Source organism: Pelecanus crispus, chromosome 26 (assembly GCF_030463565.1).
Source record: "Pelecanus crispus isolate bPelCri1 chromosome 26, bPelCri1.pri, whole genome shotgun sequence".
NCBI lineage: Eukaryota > Metazoa > Chordata > Aves > Pelecaniformes > Pelecanidae > Pelecanus > Pelecanus crispus.
Window position 1 is genome coordinate 2,246,479 of NC_134668.1, and position 24,324 is coordinate 2,270,802.

The 24,324-nt window shown below is 61.5% G+C and overlaps 1 protein-coding gene across 2 annotated transcripts; it reads right to left on the minus strand.

Annotated features, from left to right (window-relative positions):
* Positions 1 to 584: 584 nt before the first annotated feature.
* Positions 585 to 18,214, minus strand: ASIC1 (acid sensing ion channel subunit 1). 2 transcript variants are annotated; one of them, XM_075724997.1, is made up of 12 exons: positions 17,853 to 18,214; positions 16,639 to 16,743; positions 3,960 to 4,050; positions 3,018 to 3,168; positions 2,407 to 2,534; positions 2,033 to 2,183; positions 1,885 to 1,941; positions 1,651 to 1,804; positions 1,474 to 1,565; positions 1,133 to 1,212; positions 901 to 1,005; positions 585 to 689 (listed from the first exon to the last, which is right to left on the minus strand). In XM_075724997.1, the coding sequence occupies exons 1-12, from the start codon at positions 18,212 to 18,214 to the stop codon at positions 585 to 587; spliced, it is 1,581 nt and encodes a 526-aa protein (XP_075581112.1). The 2 variants fall into 2 exon arrangements, with proteins under 2 accessions (XP_075581112.1, XP_075581114.1); XM_075724999.1 differs by lacking the exons at positions 3,960 to 4,050; positions 16,639 to 16,743; positions 17,853 to 18,214 and adding an exon at positions 12,792 to 12,809.
* Between the last annotated feature and the right edge of the window lie 6,110 nt (positions 18,215 to 24,324).

The following is a 24,324-nucleotide window of genomic DNA, read 5'->3' on the forward strand; positions in this document are numbered from 1 at the left end:
GGCCACGGGCCACCACGGTCCCAGGGGACAGCGAGGCTCTCCTGGGACTGCCGAACCCGCTGCCGTGCGTGCCGTGGGGCTCCTCGACAATCCCTCCTGCCGGGCACGGGGGTCCCAGCAAGCACCGGCCAAGGAGTTGGAACAGGATGGGCATGGAGACAATGGACGGACAGACGGACAGGGCTGTGGATGGAGACTCTGCGGCCCAATGGCTGCTTCTTCTTGGCTTCTGGGTTTCTAGTTAAAAAGGCCGAGGGGAGCCGAGGGGAGGAGACGGGGCAGGCCCGTGCCCCAGCCCGCTGTGCGTGTCGCTCCCCGCGCCGCGAGGATGGCCGGGCTGGAGCGTCCTCGAGTCTCTGAACTAGCGGGGCAGGCGCGGAGCAGCCGCCGCGGGGGCTGCGCGCCGGGTTCGAGCATGACCAGACCCGACCGCCTGCCCCGAAATCCGAGGCCGTCGCTCTTGTCCGTGTCCCACCGTGGCGAGGAGCAAGGTCCCCTAGATGTGTCTCTCCACTGGCACTCGCAGGGAGAAGGGCAGCTCTCCGGAGGGCTTTGGTAGCTCAGGTTGTACATCCAGATGTCGGTTAGCAGGTGAAGTCCTCAAAGGTGCCCCGGGCCGGGTGATGAGGTAGGATGTTGGCTGCGTACGTCATGCCTGCTGGGTGGCCCCGTATGCTTTCACAGGGATTCTGTGGGGCAGAAGATGCACGGGATGCTGGGGTCACTGGTTTCACCCAGACCCCCGCAGAAAGTGAGTCCGGTCTCCTCACAGCATCTCTGCCTGGTGCCTCTGCTCCTTTCCCAAGCACTCCCCCAAATGGTGACCCCCCCCCTGCATCCAGGGCAGCCTCCAAGCTGCAAGAGGGCACCAGCAGCTCCCATGGCATGCCCGAAACTTACATGGCGTTTCACGTCGTCCATGCTCAGCGTGACGCCCTTGTCCGTGTTGTTCCTCTTGTGGTTCTTGCGGCACTTGCCCCGCCGGCACAGCCGGTGCTTTATCACCTGCCAGAGCCAGATTTCAGTACCGTGGGGGCTCATGGGCGGCTCTTCCCCATGTCCCACATGAGCGTTTCAGTGCTCCGGGATAACCTGGGACCCCTGGCAGCCGTGGGACGGCAGAGACACTCACCTCGTAGGCGTAGTCGAACAGCTCCAGTACTGTGAGGATACTGGCCCCAATGAACAGACCCATCTGCCCTCCGATGTCACCTGCGGAGGAGATGGAAGCCATCAGAGTGGCACGAGTCCGGTGCCCAGTGGCAGAGGGAGCAGAGAAAGGGCAGAACTCGTCACCGCTGTGACTGGTGCCTCGCCATGGCAGCGGGGTGCCCCGCTCTGCATCCACGCTGCTGGCACATCCCGGTGCCTCGGGACAGGGCCGTGGTGCACGGGGCCAACATGAGACCACCTTGCTGGAGGATGCCGGCTGGGTGCTGCCGCAGGCACCCCGGCACAGCCACCAACACTTACCCAGCAAGCCGGCCACCTCGTACGCCTTCTTCTGCTCGATCGTCTCGTAGTTCAGGGCTTCAAAGAAGATATCCAGCACCAGGATGTTCTCCCTGTGCAGGACATTAGTGGCATCAGGCTGAGGTTTGGGATGGAGGAACAAGATGCCGCCCCATCGCCATGGCCGCAGCACATTACCCGATGTACTGCTCCGACTTGTTGTACTTCTTGGCCAGGTACTTGGCAGAGGCCTTGCTGGGGATCTTCACCATGGAGAGCTCTTTGCCGTAGCGGGTCACGTTGCAGGGCATCTCGCAGACGCAGTACTCGTTGTCCTTCTCCACCAGGAAATCTGGGCAGGGAGAGAGGGAGGTGGAGAGGTGGAGAAACCCAACACCCACAGCTCAGTCCCACAGGGCCAGGCAGACTCACCTAAAGCCGGATCCGCGCACTCCTTGTACTGCTCCGGGGTGCAGTAAGGGGCATCGCCTGGAGGAGAGAGAAAGCAGGTTTTCCCAGTGGGAACGCGTCGGTGGGCTGAGCCCGGCGGGAGCCGGACCCTGCCGCGCGCAGGGCTCACCTGGCATGTGCACCATGCGGCAGTTGCAGTTCTCCACCAGGTAGCGGGTCTCGCAGTCGATGCGGCAGGCGGTGATGCTGTAGGTGTCGTAAAACTCCGAGTCGCCCACCACGGCCTTGCAGTCGCCCCAGGGAGGCGGCAGGTAGATGAGCTGGGAGGGGGCAGAAGCCAGGAGTGAGGAGAGAAGCCCACCGGCCCCCAGCGTGGCGGGGGGACAGACACCCTCGCTGCATCGGTCCCCAGGGCCAGCTCCCCCTCTTCGCCAGACATGGGGGCAGGGGACAGGGGCACGGGGAGGCGGCTCAGCGTCCCACAGCAGGTCTAGTCCGCAGCGCAGGGTGGGAGGGAGCATCCCAGACCCCCCCAGTCCCTACCCGCTGCTCCTGGCAGGACACGAAGGTCTGGAAGCCGGGTGCCACCCCGAAGCCCAGCTGGTCGATCAGTGGGGGCTCGTCCTGGCTGTGGATCTGCACCTTGATCCCGGCTTCGAACGAGGTCTCGTCTGCGGCAGAGAGAAGTGGGGTGAGCATGGCACTGCACCCCGCTCTGCAGGGCTGCGCCGAGCCCTGCTGCAAGAGGGACCAAAACTTCTCCTGTCTCCCACGCTTCCCCTGGGCAAATTCTTTCCTTCACGTGTCCATCCATCTGTCCATCTGTTTGCTACGCCAAGTCCTTGTCCCCTCCGCCTCTGACCCTCCTGCTCCAGCAGCCGGGGAGAGCGGCAGGGAAAGTGTTTGCCTCTATTTATAAACAAGTGATGGCTGCTTGTCTAAACCGATGGGGAGTTGCCATGGCGAAGAGCAAAGACAAGGAGGAAAAAGGAAAGAAAAGGACCCGAAGTGATGAGAAATGGAAGGAGGGAAGAGGATGGAGCCTGAGGGATGTGGACCCGTGGCGTGGGGAGCCGGGAAGGGGCTGGGAAGCACCCCGGGAGCTGCTGGTGGCTGAGCGGACCTGCCGGCAGAGCCGCTGGGGCGGTGGTTACCTGTTTCGCCCCACACTGGCAGGTACTCGTCCTGCTGAATGTCCAGCATGATCTCCAGGCCGTTGCCGGTGCCCCCCTTCATGGTGATGAGCCGGGGCTTCCCGTCCTGCCCCGCGTTGAAGGTGTAGCACTTCCCGTAGCGCGTGAAGACCTGCACGAGAGGACATGGGGCTGAGGCTGGGGCCCCTCTGCCAGCGCCAAACTGCTGCCGACACCGCAGCATGGAGCCAGGAGGGCACCACCGGCCCCGAAACTGCCGTCCCCAGCCTGGGGGTACGATCTGACCCAGGCTCCTGCCCTACCGGGTGTCTCGCACTGTTGGAACTGCCTATCTTTGCCCCAGTAGAGGAGGAGACGTTCCCCACCAAGGCACAGGGACCGCATGGACTCGGAGGAGACACTTTGCAGATTTACAGCACCTCGACCCCACAGACCCCACGGCAGCCCCAGCTCCCTGAGACGTCGGCACTGAGCCCTGCGCCTGCACCAGTGCCTCCTCCAAGCCCTCCTGCGTCCCTGCAGCGGATGGGGCTGGACAGAATCCTGAACCCCCCCATCCCTCCTCGGCCGTTCCAGCTAACACCTCCGGCAGCCGGCACGTCTCCATGCCGCTGAGCTGCTGCCAGCCCGGGCAAGGGGCAAGCGAGGCCGGTGGGCTGCAGACCGCACGGTGCCCCGCAGGCGGTGGTGATGCCGGGACAGAGGTGCCAGCCACCTCCTCTGCAAGCACAGCTCTGGGGCGGCTGTCCCTGTCCCGCCAGCGGGTCTCCGCAGCCGGTGCCATCCCCAGCTCCAGCGAGATGCCCAGGTGCTGGTGGATGGGGCTGAAATATCAGCCTGTCCTTGCACAGGCTGGCAAGGACAGCGTTGCCCGCTGTGCCTCATCCGACACGATGCCGGCCAGAGCTGCTCCCCGTGCCTGGCCGCCCTGGGGCTACTCACCGCCATGAAGTCGCTGGGGCCGCACTGCTCGCCCCGGTAGCTGCAGCTCAGCAGCATGTCCTCCAGCTGGTGGCAAGTGCGGTTAAAAAACCTGTACAAATTTAGGGGCTCATCCTCATCCCCGGGGCCAGGCTGGGCCGGGGCAAAGCCCAGCTCCAACCCGGGCTCGTAGTTGACCAGGGGGGCCAGGTAGAGCAGGTCCTCATGGCTGAGCTGTGAGACCCGCACACGGTTGATGTTGCAGAAGGTGACAGCGGGGAAGGTCATCTCGGGGCTGTCCTCCTCGCTGAGCAGCGTGACGTGGTGGTACTCCAGGTAGTAGACGATGCGGTCGGCCACCTGGTAGAGGAAGACGGAGAGGGAGAGGAGGAAGGCCAGCGCCCAGAGCACCTGCCGAGCGCCCAGGCTGCCCTCTACGAAGATGTGGCTCAGCCCGTGCAGCGTGCAGCTGCTGGCAAAGGCCACAATGTCCGTGGCTGCCCCTGCATCCTCCTCCTCCTCTTCATCCTCCTCCTGCCCATAGAGGAACTCGTCTGCTCCGTCCTCACCCCTTCCGGTGGCTGCAGCATCTCTTGGTCCTTCCTCACTGGAGAAGGAGATGGTGCAGAATATCTGGAGAGGCATTGTCCAGCGTGGGGGTCTCAGCTGCAGCGTGGAGGTCCCAGCTCTGACGTGGGGGTCCTGGCCCCCCCCCCGCCCCAGCCTGGGGGTCTTCGATGGTGGGTTGGTTCCTCAGGGTGTGGGTGAGAGGGGCTGGGGGAGAGCAGGGATGGAGGAAGGGGCAAGTTCAGAGAAGAGAAACGGAGAAGGGAAAAGGAGCGAGAGGCGAGCGGGAGTGAGGGAGAGGAGCAGAGGGATGCTCAGAGGGGACAGAGAGAGGAGGGTATATCAGGAGCAGGGAGGAGGAGAGGAGGAGCGAGGGGCGGTTCTGCGGGCTCCCCAGGTCCCCCGGGACCGGCCGGCTGCGGCTGGCAGGACAGAGCGGAGACGTCGCCAGCTCCAGAAGCACCGATGCGTTGGGAGCTCCCGGTGCTGCCTGGGGGGCCCGAGGGGCTGCCAGGTCCGGCGAACACGGGCGTGCGTGGGTGTGCGCAGGCACCCGGCGGGCTGCGTACCCACGCCGTGTCGTCCATCCTCACTGCGGGCAGCACGGCCCTGGCAGCCCGACCGGCTGCTCCAGCCAGGCCCTCCCCGGCGGGTGCCACGCTGTTTCCAGAGCCACCATATGCCAGGCTCTCTGGGCTCTTCATCAGGGCAGCCGGAGCCAGAGGTTTTCCCAAAATGCCTGTGACACCGTCCTGCAGCGCCCGCCCAGGTGGTGCCAGCGAGGGCGGAAGGATGCTGTGCTGTCCCCAAGCTCTCGCGGCGCTCGTCCTGCCCTGGCAGCACCCATTCCTGCGGGCTCGTCTCCCCGTGCCGCGGGGCAGCAGCATGTGCACGGGAGCATCTGGCAAAGGCGATCCGAGGTCTGTCCTCCTCCAAGCCAGGGCTGGTTTTGGCAGGATTTGGGCGCTGCCATGGTTCGGGTGACGATTCCTCCTGCAGAGCCCAGCCAGTGCACGGTGCGTCACGTCACCTCGTGCGCTGGGTCCCCACGGGGCACGGGGAACCACCGCTTCCCCCGGGGACGGCATCTGGGCCTCGCGCTGCTGAGCCGGCTGGGGCTGGGGGTCCTGGGGACGCAGCCCTGACGTGGGGTGGTGGGATGGAGCCAGCGGCCGGGCTGGCTGCTGGGAGCAAAGACGTCTCCTCTCTGCAGCCCTGCAGCAGCACAGCCCCTTCTTGCGGTTTGCTTTTTTCCTGCACTCAGCACTTCATAAAAGCATCCGATGCGACCACAGAGCAATCTCCAGCCCCATCCCAGCATTGCAGCCGCCATGGCCAGCCCAAGGGGAAGGGGAGCATCTAAATACGGCACCGCTTTGATGCGCAAGAGCTGGACGGGAGGCTTTGACCGATGCCCGGGTGCGATGAGCACGCCCCGGCCCGCTGATTCAGCTGCTGTGCCTCCGTCCCCACATGCACTGGGGGGCCCCGAGTCCCTGAGCATGTCCCAGCTCGCGGACATGCACACCACCAAACCGAGTGAACAAATGCAACCGGGAAACTTGTACAAATCTGCTCTGATACGAGTGCAAAGTTATCTGCTCCTCCTCAGCAAGTGACACCAGTGTAACGGGCAGGGCGTGCACTGGGGATCCCTGCCAGGGCAGGCTCAGCCAAGGTGGTGACCGATGATGTGACTGCAGGTTGTCCCTCGAGGGGCTGTCCTGGCGCTCCCCAAGCTCAATATTCCCAATAGGGCCCTTGTGGAAGAGGGACGCTGGCAGCCGCCACAAAGCTGGGGATGCTGTCAGCACCTGGGAGAAAGGGTGGGTGACCTTGGGGACGAGCGCCAGAGCCACAGGATGAAATTTCATAAAGCCAAGAGCAAGGTCGTGCCTTTTGGGAGCAACCCAGGGAGTCTGAGCTGGAAACTCGTCCTGGGAAATGGGATCAGGGCAGCAGATTGGGTGGCTGGGAGTCACCTTGCCATGGGGAGCAGGTCACATCCCCCCCTTTGCCTTTGATGGAGCCGAGCTGCAGCTGCACCGTGGGCAGGGCTGGGTATAAAGGCATCAGGGCTGCACCTGGGAGGGGGTTGGGGGCATCAGGCTGGCTCAGCCTGCTGGGCGCAAGCTGGGCGCAAGCTGGGCGCAAGCTGGGCGCAAGCTGGGCTGATCACACACAGACTGGTGCTAGAGGATGCTTTTTGCAGGGAGTGAGCAGGTATGAGCTGGCTGAGGTCAGGGTAGGATTTCTTGTGTTCCCCAGCTCTGGGATGGGGAGTTTCTGTATGAGGGAGAGGAGAAGAAGGAAAATGGAAAAGAAGCCCGAAGGGGTTGTTTAGCCCTGGCAGGGCATTGGCAGGTGAGCGGTGCTGCCCGCAGCCCCGTGGGACGGTCCCTGATGGTGTGAGCGAGGGGCTGATCCGATTCCATGGCATGGGGAGGTTTAATGTGTCTTCTTGGGAGCAATTGCAGCAGGGAGCGGGAGATGCTGTAATGAAAACACTCCATCATCTGCTGGGGCCATTAACCTGCCTTGCTTGGCTTAAACAGCTTGTGGAGAGTGCCGGGGCCGGTTCCCAGCAGCCATGCGGGGCGGCGAGGATGAGCGCTGCCCCGGCTCCGGTTACCACCGCCTGTCCCAGAGCTGACACTCGAGCCGGGGTGAAGGTGACCGGGGACGGTTGCAGCCTGGAGCATGGTGGCACCAGCACTCAGGGGTGCGTGTCCTGACCCCACGGCTGGGGACAAACTGTGGCCGTGTCCCCATGTTGCAGGCAGGGTGGTGCTGTCCTGGTTTGTGCAAGTTTTGGAGATGCTGGAGGAGTCCTTGGGCTTGTTCCAGCTCCTCCCTCGCCAGGAGTTATTTTTACCCTCTCTCAGGTAAAGCTTTGCCGGGGGAGAGGGACGGGGATGCTATAATTAGCCGTGACATCAGCCCCCGTGGCGGCGCGTGCTGGGATGATGCCGCCACACCCCGACCCACCGCTGGGGACCAGGGATGCTCGATGCCCTCCTCCCTGCCGCAGCGAGGGATGCAGGATGGTGGAAGGAGCCTGGTTTTTCCTGGCTTTGGCATAGTGTTTGGCCACTGTCCTGGGGCGGTTTGGCCCCGCTCACTGCTTTGCAGCTCATCATGGGCCTGGGAAAGGAGGTTCCCCGGAGCGGGGGAGCACGGAGGCGGCGGGGGGGGAAGCAGGAGGGGGATTTGACGGCAGCAACAGCACATTTCACAGCCTGTCACGCTTTAATGGCAGAGGAGATCAAAGCTGGGATGGAGTTATTCATAGAGATAAACCAATCCCCGAGGAGGCGAGGAGAAAACAACATTGCAAGCTCTGTTATCCCAGGCCTGCGAGCGCCAGCCCGGCCCTGGGGAGGCTGTCGCAGAACGCGCCCTGGGAGCTGGACCCACTCGTTTTGTAACGGGGCGCTGCCCGTCCAAGCCAAGGACCAGCTGAGCCAGGGCCCAGCTGCCTGCATCGTCCCTGGGCATGCCCGGAGGTCGGAGCTGACCGGTGGGAAGGGATGAGATGGGATGCAACCCCACAGCAGCCAGGAGCAGGACTTGGGGGATGGATATTTGATGGGGCAGCTGGGCTCCCTGCAGCCGGGCTGTCTTGCTCCCGTGACGCAGTTGGGTGCATTGCATTGGAGGGGAGAAAAATCAGGTTTGCGATGTGCCTCGGACCATGAAGGTGCTCTGCAGCTCCCAGAGCTGCCAAGATGTCAGTGGTGGCACCCGCAGTGCCTCCGCTGTCGCTCTGGGCAGCGATGAGCTGCTTTGGGATGGCTCCGCGGCCGCAGGTCCCCTCCCCGACCCTGCTGAGAGGCAGAGTCGGGGCAGCCAAGCAAGGTGGGATTGCCCGGGCGGCCGGGATCTCTGCCGGGACTAATCCTGCCATCCCTTATCAGATGCTGCCACCTTGCCTCTGCTCGCTCCGCCAGCCAAGCCGGGCGCAGCTTGTGTTATCCGGCCCTTTATCCCCCAGATTAGACGCTTCACAGTGGATTAGCATGTCACATTCTAATGCAGAAAAATTGATGATTAAGAAGGAGTTTTTCCTCTGTATTATTCCCCACCTCCGCCTCCTCTCCACCCTGTCCCTGCAGGCCCAGGCAGCCCAGCTGCGGGGACCGGTGATGCTGCGGCACTGGGTGATGCGGGAGCCCTGTCCCTGGTCGCGTGGGAGATGAGAAACCAAAGGTCCCTTTTGGGGACCGTGCAGGGCTGGCGCACTCCGGCCCGGCTGCTTTTGGTGGCAGGACTCGGGGTGGAGGGGCTGGGTGCTCCAGGTCCCTGTGCCGTCCTGCCCCGGGTTATCGGCTGCGGACCCAGCAACTGCAGCACAGGACTTTAATAAAAAGCACATTATGGTGAGTAATGCGCTAAGTGGACTTCATTATGGACCCGGGGCCTCCCTGGCTCCCGTTGTTCCATATGATTTCATATCAGATGAGCCTTATCTCCTCTCCAAACGCTTCCATTTAAACTCCATTAATTTTTCAAAGCTTCCCTGGGCCAGTGTTGCTGAGCATTTCCCAGCCAGCCCAGACGGTTGCCGGTGCTGCTGCCCCGGGCGCAGAGGCCACCTGCAGCCCCGCTGGCTCGGGCTCTCCGGGGGGCTCAGCTGGGACCCCGCAGCTCTGCGGGCGGTCGAGCAGGTACCTGCAGCTGGGCCCTTCGCCGTGCATCCACGGCGATGATTCCCACAGCCACCTTATCCTTCTTGCTGGGGATCTAGTTACGCTCCTATAATTGAAACGGTTTGTAATGCCAAGAGCTTTCCGGGTGATTTAACCATTGGTGGTGGCCCTTTGTGCCGTGGAGGATCACTGGGACTGTGCCGGCTCCTGCCCTGCCGGGATGCGGAGGATACTGTTGAGGTGCTGCTAATTCCTGGGCGGCTGGGATTATTCTGTGTGGACGCTTATCCCAATGCCTTTCCATGTTTCCTGCCGATCATGAATTACCCATAAGCAGGCTGCAATTTTTTCCGACATCCTTCACGATTGCTTAGACAGTTCGTGCAAGTAGATTCAAGCCGATGGTTTTATTGGTGGGGGGGAAAAAATTGTATTCCCGTCTGGTTTTCTTGCTGTGTTTGCTCACTCTGGCTCTGCACGCATCACGGTTTTCAAATCTAATCCAATCCAAGCAGGGTGGTTACGCAGCCCCGGCGTGCTGCTGCTCGATGGGTCTCCCTGTTGCTTTACTGGGCCATGAGGCTGCCGGGACAGCAAGGAGCAGGGAGGGGGCTTAAAATCCGTGATAAACCGAAGGGTGAGTGGGAAGCGCCCTGCCCCAGCGCCGTCCCGTGGCCCGTCTCCGTCCTTACAGTAAGAGCCTGGATGCAAACGCACCAAACCCTCCGTACAGGGGAAAAAAAAAAAGTAGTCAACAAAAATAAATGAAAGGCTATAATATCCAAGTGTTGGGGCCTGTATAAATAAATAAGAGCCTGAGACGGAGAGGAGCTTCTTGAGTCATGGTTGTTGCAGGAATTGCAGTGATGCCTGCTGCTTAGAGAGCCCCGGCTCCGGCCAAACTCTCTGCAGGCGATAAAACAAAGGCGTCTATAAAAAGCCAGATAAATTAAAACCGAGGCAAAAGGCCGCAAGACAGTTAATTTCCCGGATCTCCCTGTGGAGATCTCTGCCTCCTGCGTGGCCCCACATGCTCGGGGGGACCTGCCCCCCTCTGTCCCGGTTTCTCCCCTCTTGGTACCGGGGGGAGAGAAGGAAAATGGTGCCAGGTTTCCTGGGCAGGTTCTTTGAAATGCCCACAGGCGGCAAAGGCGCCGTGTGCCTCGCTGCTGCTCAGCCTGGGTCTTGGATAAAGACCGAGGGGAGATTAAGGGGAAACAATTTGGAGAAATACCATGCGCTGGTGGTGGTCCAGGGCTGCGTTTCCAGCCTGCGGCTCCCTCGGGGCCAGTGTCCGTGGGGCACGTGTGGCCAGGGTACCCGTCCGCGGCTGGGGCATCCTTGCCTCCGTTGCGGCCAGATAGCACTCGAAAGCCTCCTCATCTCTTCCAGCAGCCACAGATGCCATTAAAGATTATTAATAATAATTAATAATTCATTTTTTAATGACTCTTTATGTGCAAAGGCATCGCAAGAGGAGCGCGGATGGCCTGAGGTGCACCTGAGCCACTCCGAGCTCTTGGCACGACACGTCGGGGCGTGCAAAGTGTTTTGGGTGTGCACGCCGCCGTGGGGTGTGCCGCTACGCGCCCTGGGCATGGCTGTGCACGCTGCTGGGGCTGGATGTTGGCCCTGGGCAGGGCCAGGGGCTAAATGACCCCTGGCTGGGCCTGATCCTGCCTGTCCTTCTCTCTCCTTTCCTAATCGCCTGCTGGGGCGGGCAGGAGCGGTGCTGTTCAGTGCTTAGAGGTTCGAGGCGCTAAATGATTCACCTGCTCTGTTGCGGAGCTGCTAATGAAGCTGCTGTGAGGCACAGGCACACGTCGGCCTCCCGCCGTGCCATGCCCAGCACCGATGTCCTCAGCCCGCTTGTTCCTGACCCTCTCCTGTGCCGGCTCGGCCAAGATCGTGGCGGATTCAGTGGCACAGCTCCCATGCAGCGACGGCGCCAGGGTTGCACCGCGACATCGCTGTTCCGCTGCAGAATGTGTGTGAAATGCAACTGGCTTCGAACAGGAGTTGCCATCTCCACGTTAGCGGCAGCATGGGGTGAGCAAAGCCACGAGCAGCTGAGGGATCCCCAATCCTTCTGCCTGCACCCCAGGAGCGGCCATGGCTGGAAAAGCTTGGATGAAGCTGGGAAAAGGAGGCAGCTGAGGAGCAATGCTTGCCAGCGTCTCTGCTCCATGCCCGAGGGCTAAACGGCTCACGGCTGCTTTCTGGGCGATTTGCTTTGAGCAAAATACTGTGATACTTGAAAGTCTCTGAGCTGCAGGTGAACCGACAGAGTCGGGGCGCTCCTGACCCGCTGTGCTTCCCGGGAGAGCCGAGTCACCGCCAGCGAACGGCTGCGGTCCCGTGCGGTGGCTGCTCCTCTGCTCCATCACCTCCAATTATTTTGCACCAGGCAGCCCATGTCCCACAGGGCTTGCTTCGTTCGTCTGGAAAATGATGCAACCTCTGGGGTCAAATGGTGCTGCTGTTCAACAGCAGAGAGAGGCCGACGCGGAGGCTGAGCCCGGTCGGGAGTTTGCAGATGATGCAGGTGGGGATGGCACGGCCGGGCGCTGGGGAGAACCGCTGGGATGCGGGAGGTGAATCGCCACTTAGAAATAACAGATATGTGCGAGCAGTTTCAAATGCTTATAAGTTATTTAGGAGCCCATGTGCCGCTTTAAAAAGTGATTTACATAAATCACTTGAATGTCTTACAGAATTTGTAAACACGCCGGCTCCGTCAGGCACCGTGGTGGGAGCTGCAGGAGGACGACGCTATTTGGGGCCAGTGGCTGTCCCTGCCACCCACGCGTGGCCCCCAGTTGTTTTTCCAGAGCCAGATGGGCCCATGCCGTTTGCCTATTAACTGTCTAAAGCTCCAGGAAATATCTGGGTATCGGTAATTCCCGCGCCCGGTCTCTCCAGCTGTGTTGGAGATGCTTCTCACTCCGGCTCTATGATTATCCACTAACACTGCGCCGCGGGGGAGCTCCGCTCACCGTGGGGGTCCTGGGCTTGTGACTGCTGCAGCTCCACGCAGGGCCATGGGGTGCCGTGGGCCGGACACCCAGGTTCCCCCAGTGGGTACTGGGGGTCCCGTGGGGCTGAGGGTCGAGATAGAGCAGGGAGACCAGCAGCATCCCCTGGCTGAGCACCCTGCGAGCAGCAGCCTGAGCGTGCCCCATTGCACCCCTCCCTCCGAGGTCCCCCGGGTGCTGGAGGACACCCCGGCACCCACCAACAGGGCAGGTTTGAGTGACACGAGGGTTTTTGCAGGGGGAAAAGCCCCGGTGCTCCTGGGGTGGCAGGAGCTGACTCCCAACACACCCCAGCTGGGTGAGGTGGGCTAAGCAGGGGGTTTCAGAGGGGTGCAGAGAGCCTTTGGGGGTGCAGAGGGGCGTGCATTGGGGTTTAGCAGGGTACGGGGGCACAGCGGGATCTGGTGGGGCCCAGTGGGGTTCACCAAGGTGCAGTGGGGTTCAGAAGGGTGGGGGGGAAGCTCAGCAGGGTGCAATGGGGTGCAGTGGGCTACAATAAGACGCTGCTGGATCCATTCTCCATCACAGCAGCTCCTGCATTGCTCCGGAGATGGGAGGAAGGAGGAAGAGTGTGGTCAGGCTTTGCTGGGGCTGCTCCAGACCTTTTCTGTTCCCTCCCTTGCTCTTCCTCCATGCACTCGGTATTTCCAGGGCAGAGGATGCAGAATCCAATGCAAAAGGCAGCAGCATGATCTCCATGTCAAACTCAATTCTTCCCAGTGCCAGCTCAGCCCTGGAGCCTCATGGAAATGATCCAGAGGTCTCAATGCTCGGCAGTTTATTGAGGGTGTCCCGTGTGCTCTGCCCCAGGGCTCTCCGCTCCCATGCCAGGCTCAGCCATGGTGCCCTGAAGCAGGATGGTGACGAGGAGTTGGGGACGTGGCTCTCCCCCAGGACGGGCTCACGGGGTGTGAGAAGAAAAAGCTGCAAATGCACTTTGCACCGTGCCAGGTGTGGCTGCTCGCATCACCCCTGGCTGCACTGACCCCCGAAAAGGGGCTCCACAAGCATGGGGCATCACCCCGAGCTCTAATGCCCATTTTACACGGGGCAGACCCAATTCCTGTCCCACGGGCTGTACTGGGGCGTGGAGAGAAGGCTTATCCTCTGGGTTTCTCCTTTTTCCTTGGGATGGAAAGAAAACTAATGGGGTTTAGAGCCCAGAGACAGGACTCCTGGGAGTTTCCCTTGCTGGGTGAGGAGCAGATCCACGGGGGATGAGCAGGGCTCCAGGGGCCCTTTGCTGGCGTGGGGAGGGAGAGGAAATGCAAGCTGGGAGCCAGCGGGACCGCGCGTTCCCGCAGAGGAGCAAGGGCTCGAACTTATAAATAATGAAGTAGCAAGCGTGAAACATTGATCTCTGCTGCTAATGAGCGCGTCGGGGAGCGCAGGCCTGAGACGGAGGCAACAGCGAGGGCAATTCCCCCTTCCCCACAAAGGGGAACGGGGCAGCCGCCCGTGCCCACCCCGCGCGTGGCCCTGTGGCTGCGAGGCTCTGGGGACATCCCCGGTGATGGGGACATCCCCGGCCCGTGTCCCTCAGGGCCGTGCCCTCAGGGGTCAGGATGTGCCCTCAGCCTTGCGTTTGCCCCTCCGGGCTTTAAGGCAGTACCAGGATTTTGGGGCTGGGGAGAGGAGGCGGCTGCATCTCCCTGTCTGTCCTCCTCCCCATCCTGGACCGCTGCAGCTGGGGAGCTTTGGTGGACGCCAGACACCTCCACGGTGCTGGAGGGGCTGTGAAGAGCCAGGGCAGAGCTGGGGTGGGCCAACTGTTTCCCCCTGGGTCATCTTAGAGGGTTCAATCCCCTGTACAGGATGAGGCCAAGCCCGGTCAGCTCCACTTCTGTCCCTGGAGCATCCCTGCATACTGCCCACGGCTGCTGCTGGGGAGCACCCAGCGCCTCGGTGCACCGGCCAGGGTGGGTGGAGAGAGAAGGGGATGAACAATGCCAGGGACCCCCTGGTGCTGCCTGGTGATGACGCAGGATGAGAGCGGAGGTGGGAAACGCCCGTATAATCCCAGGATGGGCTTCCCCACGGCATCCGGCGCGAGCCCCGTGTGCTGGGGGATCCTGCCCTGGCTGCAGGGTGATGCTGTGCGCTGGCGTGGAGGAGGCTGAGACCCAGCCCACCGCCCCTCGGGATGCTCCTGGGCATCACGGGGTCGCACGGGCAGCGTTCCCAGCGCTGGGAGGGCCCGGGCTGCTGCGGCTGCCCCCCGGTGATGCTCTCCCACCACCCGGCAGTGCGAGGGGGGACGCGGGCAGGAGGCAGCTCCTGCTGCCTTATTGTCACCCCGGATATTTTGGTTATGGCAGCCCCTCATTTGCATTCGCCGCGTCTCCCCCGAGCCCTCCCTTCTGCCGGGGACAGATAACGCAGCAGTCGTGGCGTGTCGGGGCCGCGGTGCTGGCGGCAGAGCCGTGGCTTTTTCCGTCGCCTCCTGCGCCGGCCAGCATCAGCATGCAGCCGGCGTCGCCCGGGCAGCCGCTCACCCCCCAGCTGTCCCCATCGCCCCCCGGCTCTCCCCACTGGTCACGGCACTGAAGTTAAATGGCTGTGGAGGGGACAGGCGCAGGGAGAGGACTGAGATGCATCCCTGCCTGCATGCAGGCAGCTCCCTCCACAAGCCTGTGGGGTCTGGGCAGCCCAAAAATCCTCCCTGGCAAGGCCCCTCTCCGGACACAGCATCTCCTCTATGGCAGCAAGAGGCGAGGGGCAGCACCGACCGCAAAAGCGCCTGCTCGGAGCATCCCACCAGCCTGGATGGTGCAAGGGGCTTCCCGAAATGCAGAGGTGAACACAGCCCCTGCATGGGGCGGTGCAGGCTGGGGGGATGATGGTGCATCACCGGGTGATGGTCCCCAGCACCCACCAGCCTTGACCAGTGCCCCCAAGCCCAGAGCAGCACCGAGCATGGCTCGGCCTGGGCGGCCGCGGTCCGAGCTGGGAGGAGGGAGCAGCAAGGCGGCAGGAATTAACCTGTCAAACAAAGCCCTCTAAAAGCTTCTGCGAGCCCAGGGACTCCCGCGCAGGCACAGGGCAAAGGTTGCCTAAACAGCTCAGCAAGATGGGGCAGCTGCCGGGACCCCACGTGCGGGCAGCAGCGGCCCCAGCCCCACCAGACACTGACCTGCCTGTGCAAGGCTGCAAGGGGAATCCAAAGAGGAACATAAATATAGCACAGAGCCAGCTTTTTCTAATCAAATCCATTAAATCATCCCAACCTGCTTGCAAGGAATAATCCAGGCAGGAATAACAAACCAGCTGCAACTCTATTTTGCTTTTGCCAGTTGGAGGGGATGCAGAGAGCAGCATATTTGCACCCCGGCACATAAAGGTAGGGAGCCAGGATGAGGGTCCCTGAGGATGCTTCGGCACAGAAGACACGACCGTGCACCGGGAAGAGCCCAGTGTCGAAACCGGCCGGTGGCCACACACAGGCTGGGACGCGGCCCCGCTCGCCAGCCCTGGCTGGAGAGGATCCAGCCCCCTCCGGGCTGGAACTTGCCTCCATTTAACAAATAAAACGCCTGATGGTTGACAACAGAGAACTGCTCTATGTAAAGAGCCTGTCAAGGGAATTTAATGCAGATGATTAAAGTCACCCGAATTGTGCCGGGACCTGGGCAGCAGCTCCGCGGACGCCCAGCCAGTGCCTTGGTGTGCTCGGCAGCTTGGTCCTCGCTCGGCGTGGGACGCGAGTGGGACATCTCTAGGCTGGGGACGAGGACGGGGACCCCAACAGCGCAGAGCCGCACGCTCCACGCTGGAGCTGGATTGGGAACAGCCACTCCGGCTGCCGAATTTATTAGGCAGCACCCGAATAGCCAGCACTGTTTAATTCCCAGCTGGACAAGGGAGAGGCAGCCGCGGGGGGATAAAGGCTTTATTGTGTGCTGGAGCCATGCACCAGTACAAGACGCAACCTCCGTGGCAGGGCACAACGCTGTGCCGTGCCACCGGGACCTGCGTTTCCCGAGGGATTGCAGGGCTCCCTCGGTTCCCCGCTGGCCATCACCATGGCTCTCCCTTCTTTTCCACTGTTGCCTCCTCACCGTGCAGCAGTTTCCAGTGCGAGGTTTCCAGCCCAGCATGCACAACCTTGCTTTGCAGAGCCCAAGTGGTCCCGGGCAGCTTTGCCCATGCGGGAGCACCTTGTGTAGCTGCACCGAGCAGCACGCACTCCTGGGGAGCACCTGGACCTCTAAAGCCCAGCGGCGTCCCCTGACAACCCCTTAATGAAGATGCTGCTGGTCCTTTCCAAGCTCAAAGGAGGCAGGGACCGGCTACGGGCAGACAAACACCCTCCTTGCATGGGGAAACACGGCATCGGGCCGGGGCCGCGGGGGCACTCACCACTTTGAAGTCTTCGGGGGTGCATTGCTCCCACGGAAGAAGCAGGACAGCAGCATCTCCCGGATGTCATGGCCAGCCCGGTCATAAAACTCCAGCATGTTGAAAGGTTTGGGCTTGAAGTTTCGGAAGTTTGCCTTGTCCTGCAGGATTTCCAGCTGCTTCTCATCAGCGGTCTGGGTGTCTGGAATCTCGTATCTTAGGGGAAAGAGCGGGCAGAATCTCAGGCCTGACCGTGGCGGTTGCTCCTGCTGATGAAAGCCATTTGGGCTTCACACGAGCTACTTCTGCCCTGACCCTGGCGCAGGCTCAGCAAAGTCCCAGGCACTTTGCACGTGGTGTTTTCAGAGCGTACAACAGCACAAAGTGGCGCAGAGGCACATGAGAGGTGGCAGGAGGATGGGCGAGGAGGAAAAGCTGGGCAGCGGCCACGTACCAAACTCGTCCTGCTTGCCCCAGAGCTGTTCCCACAGCACTGGCCATGGCTGAGACCAGCCCAGCCGCCTGCCCCGTGCCTTTGGTGGCATCACGGCTGCAGGCGGTGGCCTCGCTGGGACGTGGGCTGGGTGTGCTAGGTCTCAGCCTGTGCTCTCGTGGCTGCAAACCCCTCTCTGGGGCATGAGTGGGGGCAGCGGTGAAGCCCCTTGCCAAAGGCACGGGCAGGGAGTGCGCCTTGCTGCCAGCACCAGGCTCACGGCAGCGGCTTGGCAGCACCAAGGAGCCACTACAGCCACGGGGATGGGCTGGGGAGGGTGGGCGGGGGGCTTCCCCGTGAACCCTGCCACCGCAGAGTCCCACAGCCCAAGGGATGGCACCAGCCTCCGGTCCTGGTGCATGGATGGTGCTCAGCAGCTTCACCTGCTGGCATGCCCAGCCTCGCTGCATGTGTCGGGCACCCAGGACTTGGTTTTGGAGCCGTGCATGATGGATCCACCCTGCAAGCATCCCAGGGTGGCCCTGGCCTTGCATGTGCCACGCACTGGGGATGGGAGCCGTGCATGCCGGCTCCATCCAGGGCAGCCCAGTGTGGGAGCCATGTACCCAGGAGCAGCAGCAGGACCTGGTGGCTCCCGGCTGCCGGTGTTGCTGCACAGTGGCCGCATCCAGCTGCAGAGCTGAACTAACTCAGGATCTGCTTCCTCACGGAGACTAAGGAGATGCCGCCCACGCCAGTCATGGAGTGCTCCTCTCCAGCACTCGCTGCCCCGCATGGTGCGGGGCTGGTGTGGTGGCTGGGGCCGCGCGCGGCGGCCTGCCCTGGCACACGGAGACGTCACCTGGGGCCACCTCAAAGCACCGGCACCCACCTGTTATTGAGCAGGGCGAGGAGCTCGCCGGCGTGGTACAGGTCGTTCTTGGTCACTCGGCTGAAACGAAACTCGTTGAGGTTGCAGAAGGTGACGGCGGGGAAGGTGAGCCTGGTGGCCGCCACCTCGTCCAGCTTGGTGACGTGGGGGTAGAGGAAGTAGTACTGGATGCGGTTGGTGCAGACGAGGGCGAGCAGCGCCAGCGAGCCCAGGAAGCACAGCACCCAGAACACGCGCTTCAGCGACAGCCGCTCGTACGAGAAGATGTGCGAGAGCCCGTGGAGGGTGGAGCTGCTGGCGAAGGCCTGGATGCTCACCGGCTGCCCGCTGTCCACCTCCTCCTCGTCCACCTTCAGGTCCATCATGGTCCGCGCCGGCACCCCGGGGTGGCCACTCTGCTGAGAAGGGAGCCTGTGGGTGCTCGGTGCCGCGGCATCCTTGTGGGTGCTGCCACTGCCCGGCCCGCGGCGTCCCCGCACATGGACGCTGGGGGAGCACCCAGCACCCCTGGCATGGGGCAGATGCTCTGCTGCGCCCTGCTTTTCCCCCCAAGCCTATATATGTATATACACACACACACATGCATATATATATATATATTTATTTGGGTGCAGCCTCTTGCATTTCCTCCCCTCCCACCTCCTCTCTGCCCTCCCCAGCCCGTGGCAGGACTGGGGTGCTGCGGCCCCCCAGCACCCCGCCGTATCCACCCCTCCCCTCCCACCCGCCCCCCCCCCCCGGTCCCCCTCCGCCTCCCCCAAATGGCACCGGCGCATCGACAAATAGATGAAGGAATCAAGGATGCAAACCTGGAATCAGGGCCGGCGGCCGCAGCCGGAGCCGGGCTCGTTCTGCTCCGCGACGGCGGCTGCCGCTGCGATGCGGGTGCCGGGGCTGGGACGAGCCTCCCTCCACCTCTCGCTGCTGGGTGGGAAGACGGGAGCGGGAGACGCGCAGGCACGGAGGGTGCGAGAGGCACCGAGCCTGGCAGCGGCGGGCGAACCGGAAAAGAAGGGGGGGAATAAAAATAGCCTCGGAGGTACCTTGTGCAAGCGTGGGAGCGGGGATGCGCCGGGGCCTCGCTCAGCACCGTGCGGGGGGACTGGAGGCGACCATCGCCGGAGAGGAGGCAGCTGCCGGGTGCGAGGAGAAAAGAGGGGGAGAAGGAAGGAGAGCAGGAGGCTGCTTCCCTGCCAAACACATGGATACCTCCCCCTGTGGCTATCTGGGAGCTGGTGATTTCTTCAGATGCATAATCCGCATGAAGTCATTGTCTGTGCGCTGGTGGGGCTGGAGGCCGCGGAGGGGTGCCGCAGGCCGGTGGGCAGCGAGGAGGAGGAGAAGGAGGAGGAGGAGGAAGAGGAGGAGGGAGAGGCGGAGGAGCGGGGCGCTCCAGCAACTGCAGGCTGCTGGCAGGGGCTGTTGGTGCTGCTGGCGTGTGCATGTGGGTAATGTGTGTGTGCGTGTGCGTGCGTGTGCCGCTCCCATCCCCCAGCGCCTGCCAGCGATGCTCCGGCTCCTCGCTCCGCCGGAGCCCCCTGGCCCCCCAGGCAGCCCTGACCCGGCCACGGCCTCCACTGCCCTCGCAGGCTTCACCCATGGGTGGCCCCGGCGCTGTGGCGGGTGCACAAACGCGCTTGGGTTGGTCCTTTTCGGAAGGACTGAAGGCGGGCGCCTTCCAGCCCTTTCTGCCCGCCTGCTTGGGGCAGCAGCGGGGCACCGTGGTGCCTCGAGGGTCTGCCCTGGGCTCACCGGGTGCAGCCCGGCTCCTCGCTGCCTGCCGGCACGGTCCCCAGCATGATGCTCGCCACAATGGGGACAAGACCTTGCCGGAGGCGCTGGGCTCCTGCCCCATGCAAGGTGTGCTGCCCCTTTCCCGCTATTCGCCTTCTGCCATTTAGAGAGTCATCAGAAAGATGCCGTTGTCCCCAGGGTGCTCTCCGCTCCCCAGGGCAGGAGGCACAGGGTGCTGGGTGCTCTCCTCCTCCCAGGGCAGAGCAAGAGGGTTGCACAGTGCTGCCCAGCCTCCCCCCAGTGCCACCGCATCTCCAACCCTGCTTCACCTTCATCTGCTCCCCATGACCGCCCCGGAGAGCGGGGTGCCCTCATCACCCGAGCCGAGCTGGGGGACGTGCACCCCGCTGCAGAGCTCCGCCTGGCAGCAGCACAGGGAGCAGAGGCTGCAGCAGCCACCTGCCCGCTGCTCCCAGTAAGGCGACTGCAGCCAAATGGAAAGCAGTGGTTCAATGTCCTTTACAAGTGTGATGTTGGAAAGGGACGGCTAGACCCTGAGGTCATTCCGACAAGCTGTGTCCCTGCCCAAAGGTGCCTTCCCAGCGCGCCGTCCCTGCCTGAACTGCGGCTAATGGGAGCACGGGCAGTTTGGGGTACAGCAGGGTCAGGCATGTGCACCTTGTCCCCAAATCCAGTGGCTTGGACGCGCTTGGTTGGGTCCTTTTCTGGAGCATCCTCTCCCAAACCGGGTCTTTGCCCATTCCTCGTCGGAGCAGGAACCCGGGGTTTTGCAGTGGGACCTGCTGGGGGACAGCTGGGGGGGACAGAGATGGGGCCCAGGGACACCCCCGTGAGCCAATGCCCCCTCTTGCTCGCCGCTGGGCACAGGGACGACACTGCCAGTGCTTGGAAACATGGTGCCAAGGCCAGGAGAGTGGCATTAACGTTTCCAGTTGGCACCAGCTCTGCCTTTCCCTTCCCCGCTCCTTTCTGCAGCAAGTCGGCATCGCTCCTTGCCTGGACGACAACGGCTGATAGCCGTCTCTCCATTAGGGCTCCCAATAGAAGCCTGGAGAAGGATGTGCTGCTTGGATAAGGGATAAGAGCATTTAAAAAGGGGTCAGTTTTTTCTCCCCCCCCCCCCTCCCTTTTTTTTTTTTCTTCCAGATGAAAAGTCATTCTCTGCAGTGGTTTTATTGACAGTAAATCCACCGGCAGCGGGAAGGCTGCACGCAGGGATGGATGGGGTTTCAGGCTGGAGCAGATGCACACATGGACGTACTTGCAAGGCCTTGCTTTCCACCACACAAGAAACCCCGATGAAGTGGCTCTGCATGTCCAAGCCACCCCGGCTGGAAAGCGCGTTTCCTGGGGGCCTCGGGCGGCCCAGGGGGCCCCTGAACACCCAGGACCCTTTCCTGCGGGAGCCGGGGAGGAGGCGAGTGGTCGGAGGAAACTTCCTTGCCGCTGGCCCCCAGCCAGGAAGGATGCAGCTGCATCCTTGGAGTCGAGAGGAGCGTGGGGAGCACGAGCATTTCCGCGTTATTTTTCGGGGGAGCCACGTGAGGGTTGTGTTAATTCCTGCTGGGAGAGGCAGCGGGACCAGCTGAGGGCTGCGGGACGGGTGAGGAGCTAACAATTAGCCCCAGGTGATAATTGGAAACAGCAAGACCCCAGGCACCGAGGCTTAAAGGTGGGTAGCCAGGGGGTGGGCTGGGACCTGAGAGTGATGGGCAGTGGGGTGGGAAGAGGAGGAGGTGAGCTGCTGTGGCTGTAGCCTTCTGTGAAAAATGGGTGCTCAGCCCTGGCTCAGATCCAGTAGCCAGGGCTCCCCTCAGGCATGCCCACAGATCCAATTAGCATAAAAAAAGTAATTAAGGGAAGGTGCTGCAATGCTGAGGCTCCCAGCTCAGGCTCCGGCAGGCAGGCAGGCACCAGTGTGCCTTGGGAACGCCTCGGGAGCTTGGGCCAAGGAATAACTGAAGCCCTGGGGCTATTTTTCTTGCCTTCTCAGCAATGTTTGTCCCTGCTCCACCATGCACGCCTCTGTTACAGAAAGAAACTTCCAACCTGCTTCTTGGAAGAGCATCCGCGGGGCAAGGATGGGTTTGCAAAGATAGGTAAGAGATGCTTTTCCGTGCTTTTTTTTGGGGTTATGTCCTGCTATCTGTCGCTCTCTCTGTTAAGGCAGCCCTGGCTTGCAAGTTGCTTCTTTATCTGCACCCGCCACCCAGCTGCTGTACAGGAGGCAATTTAATTCATAATGGTCTATTAAGTACTGTGGGTGCTGGAGGTGCCGGGCACTGCCGCTTCCCTTCCCGGACTGCGACGGCTCCGGGGGTGACTGGCCCTGTAATCTCCAGGATTGCACTGTGTATTTAAGGTGAGAGATTTAATTAAAAGGCCACCAGTGAGGCATGCCACAAAGCCCTTTCTGCTTGCTGCCGGGGTCACGGAGGCAGTGCTTTGGTGTTCAGCTGCTCGTTGCGAGGACGGTGCCGTTGTTCGCCCTGTGCTGTGAGCCTGGTGTTGCTCTAACCCTTGAGGTCGGAGGGTTTTGCAAGGCTGGTGCAGCGTCTGGCCTCGCAGCCCTTTCTGTCACCCTATCCCGTCCAGGCCAGAAATTCTGGGGGAGAGGGGGAAAAATTCAAGTCCCCCTTGAACCTGGGCTGAGTGACATGTAAAATATCTTCACAGCTGATCTCCGCTAATGGGTGGCAAATTGCTTCCATCAGCTCTGGTATTACAGATTGCTCATCTACAATTGTTTCCAGGAGCCCATTTTGGGGCCAAACGCTTCCTAGCTTGGGGAAATAACCATCAGCATCATTAGGAACAGTAAATTGTATTCAAGTGAGGCACTGTGGGGCCTTGCTAGGACTTCTTACATGTGCCTTTCTCGCTGGTGGGGTAGCTCCAGCATTAGGGGCCTGGTGCATCCGCGTGGCGCTGGGTACCGCTTCTCCCAGTCCCCACTGGCCGTCCCCATCGCTCCGGGCTGCTCCTTGAGGCATTGCTTTGCTCCAGCTCTGAACCAAAAGCAGCTCTGTTGCCTCCACACAGGCCCTGGTAGAGGTCCAGGGCTTCCTAATTCATGAGCACATCGTTAATTATCTGCTGGAAGCCAAAGCCTCAACATCTTGGTGAGACTAACGAGGCTATTAGCAGAGCTGCTTCTTGCCACTGCTGGCTCTACCTGGCCTGGAGCATGTTGCCGTCCCAGGTCGGCAAACGCAGGAAGAGATAAGCCTTGCGTTGCATCTTTTGGCTCCTATTTGCTCTTGCTTTTTAAGCCACGCCTGACCATTTCTGAGACCTTTCCAAAGGAAACCACCCTATCTAAAGCCTGAGAAACGAGAACCCAGCACGAGCAGCTCGGTGATACCATGGGATTTCTAAATCGAGGACATCCCCATCACCCAAGTGGCAGTAGATGTGAAGGGTCAAAGACAGCCTGGGCGCAGGGTCGAGCCACAGCACCCAGAGCTGCTGCTCGCAGGAGTTACCAACGGGGTTATCATGAGTAAAAAATGCAACTGTTAAAAATCAGCAGTTTGTCTGCTTCCCCGCTCTGAGCTGCCGGGTCGCTCACCCCTGTGCAGAGTGTCTCCATCTGATTTATGCCGTGTTGTGCTGTGCTCTCGCTTGCACCCGCTTGGCTCTCCCGGTGCGAGGAGCAGCCAGTCCATTAAACACTGAGTCATCCTCAGCGGCATTTAATTTTGTGAGGGGCAGCAGTTTGGATAATTAAAGGCCTCCGTGGCCAAAGCCGGCGGCTGTGGAGAGCAGGGCTGACGGGGAAGGTGAGGACACCCGGCAGCAGCGATTAATTGGGTGCCACCACCACGGCGGCGAGACCCTGGCAGAGAGGTGGCTCCTCTCTCCCACCCTCCCCTCTTCCCCTTGCATTTTGGGGTGTTTTTTAACCTTTTCCTGCTTCAGATGAGGGCTTCCTTGGTCAGGTGAGTGTGATGATGCTCTGTGCTATTTCTGCCCGGATTAACCACGTCCTGATGGGATCTCCCGTGGGCAGATATGCTATCTGGAGGCCTTGGCTTATTAAAAGGACAAGCTGTTCGGGGAGCTGATAATAAAGCCATGAAAGCTTTTACAAACCAGAGTTGAAGGCACTAATATCGCTGTGCTCTGCGTGGGTGAGAAATTAGACAAGAGTTCCTCCGTGCTGATGGGTTTTTTTCCCTCCCCCCTATTCATCTTTCTCAACAATTATCTTTTATTTTGATATCTTTCTATTTAAACCTTCAGAACCATGCTCGGGATAAAAAGGAGGCTGAATAGCTTAACAACCAGGCACCTCGCAGCGTGGGTGCGGGGGACCTGGAGACACGGAGAGCAATGGGGAAGGTGGCTCGGGCTCTCCTGGGGTTTTGGCAGTGGGAACCATCCCCAAGGGCCAGGAGACAAAATCCCCGGGGGCCGTCTCCGGCAGGAAGGCAGGTACACCTCCTCACCAGCAGCCTCGGGAAAAGCCGTATCGCTGCGTCTCTGTTGCACTGGCATTGCACACCTGGGTCTGAATATCTGGGACTTCCTCCTCTTGCTGCTCATCATCCTTGGATCTGGGTGCCCCTCACCTGCCCGCTGGGTTTTTTACAGTGCCTTCAGGGCTGTTTCTCTTGCCATCCTGGAAATCTTGTGATCGAACAGCTGCGGCTTTCCAGACTTTGAATGGCACATCGCAGACCGAAGGTGGATGGAAACCCTGCGGAAAGTCACT

Excerpts from the sequence above, each read along its gene's own strand:
- ASIC1 (XM_075724997.1), bottom strand. The coding sequence starts at position 18,214 with ATGGACCTGAAGGTGGACGAGGAGGAGGTGGACAGCGGGCAGCCGGTG. Across the intron at positions 3,169-3,959 it reads GCCCCAGCGACTTCATGGCG|GTCTTCACGCGCTACGGGAA; the intron begins GTGAGTAGCCCC and ends CCTCTCGTGCAG. Across the intron at positions 1,006-1,132 it reads TGTTCGACTACGCCTACGAG|GTGATAAAGCACCGGCTGTG; the intron begins GTGAGTGTCTCT and ends TGGCTCTGGCAG.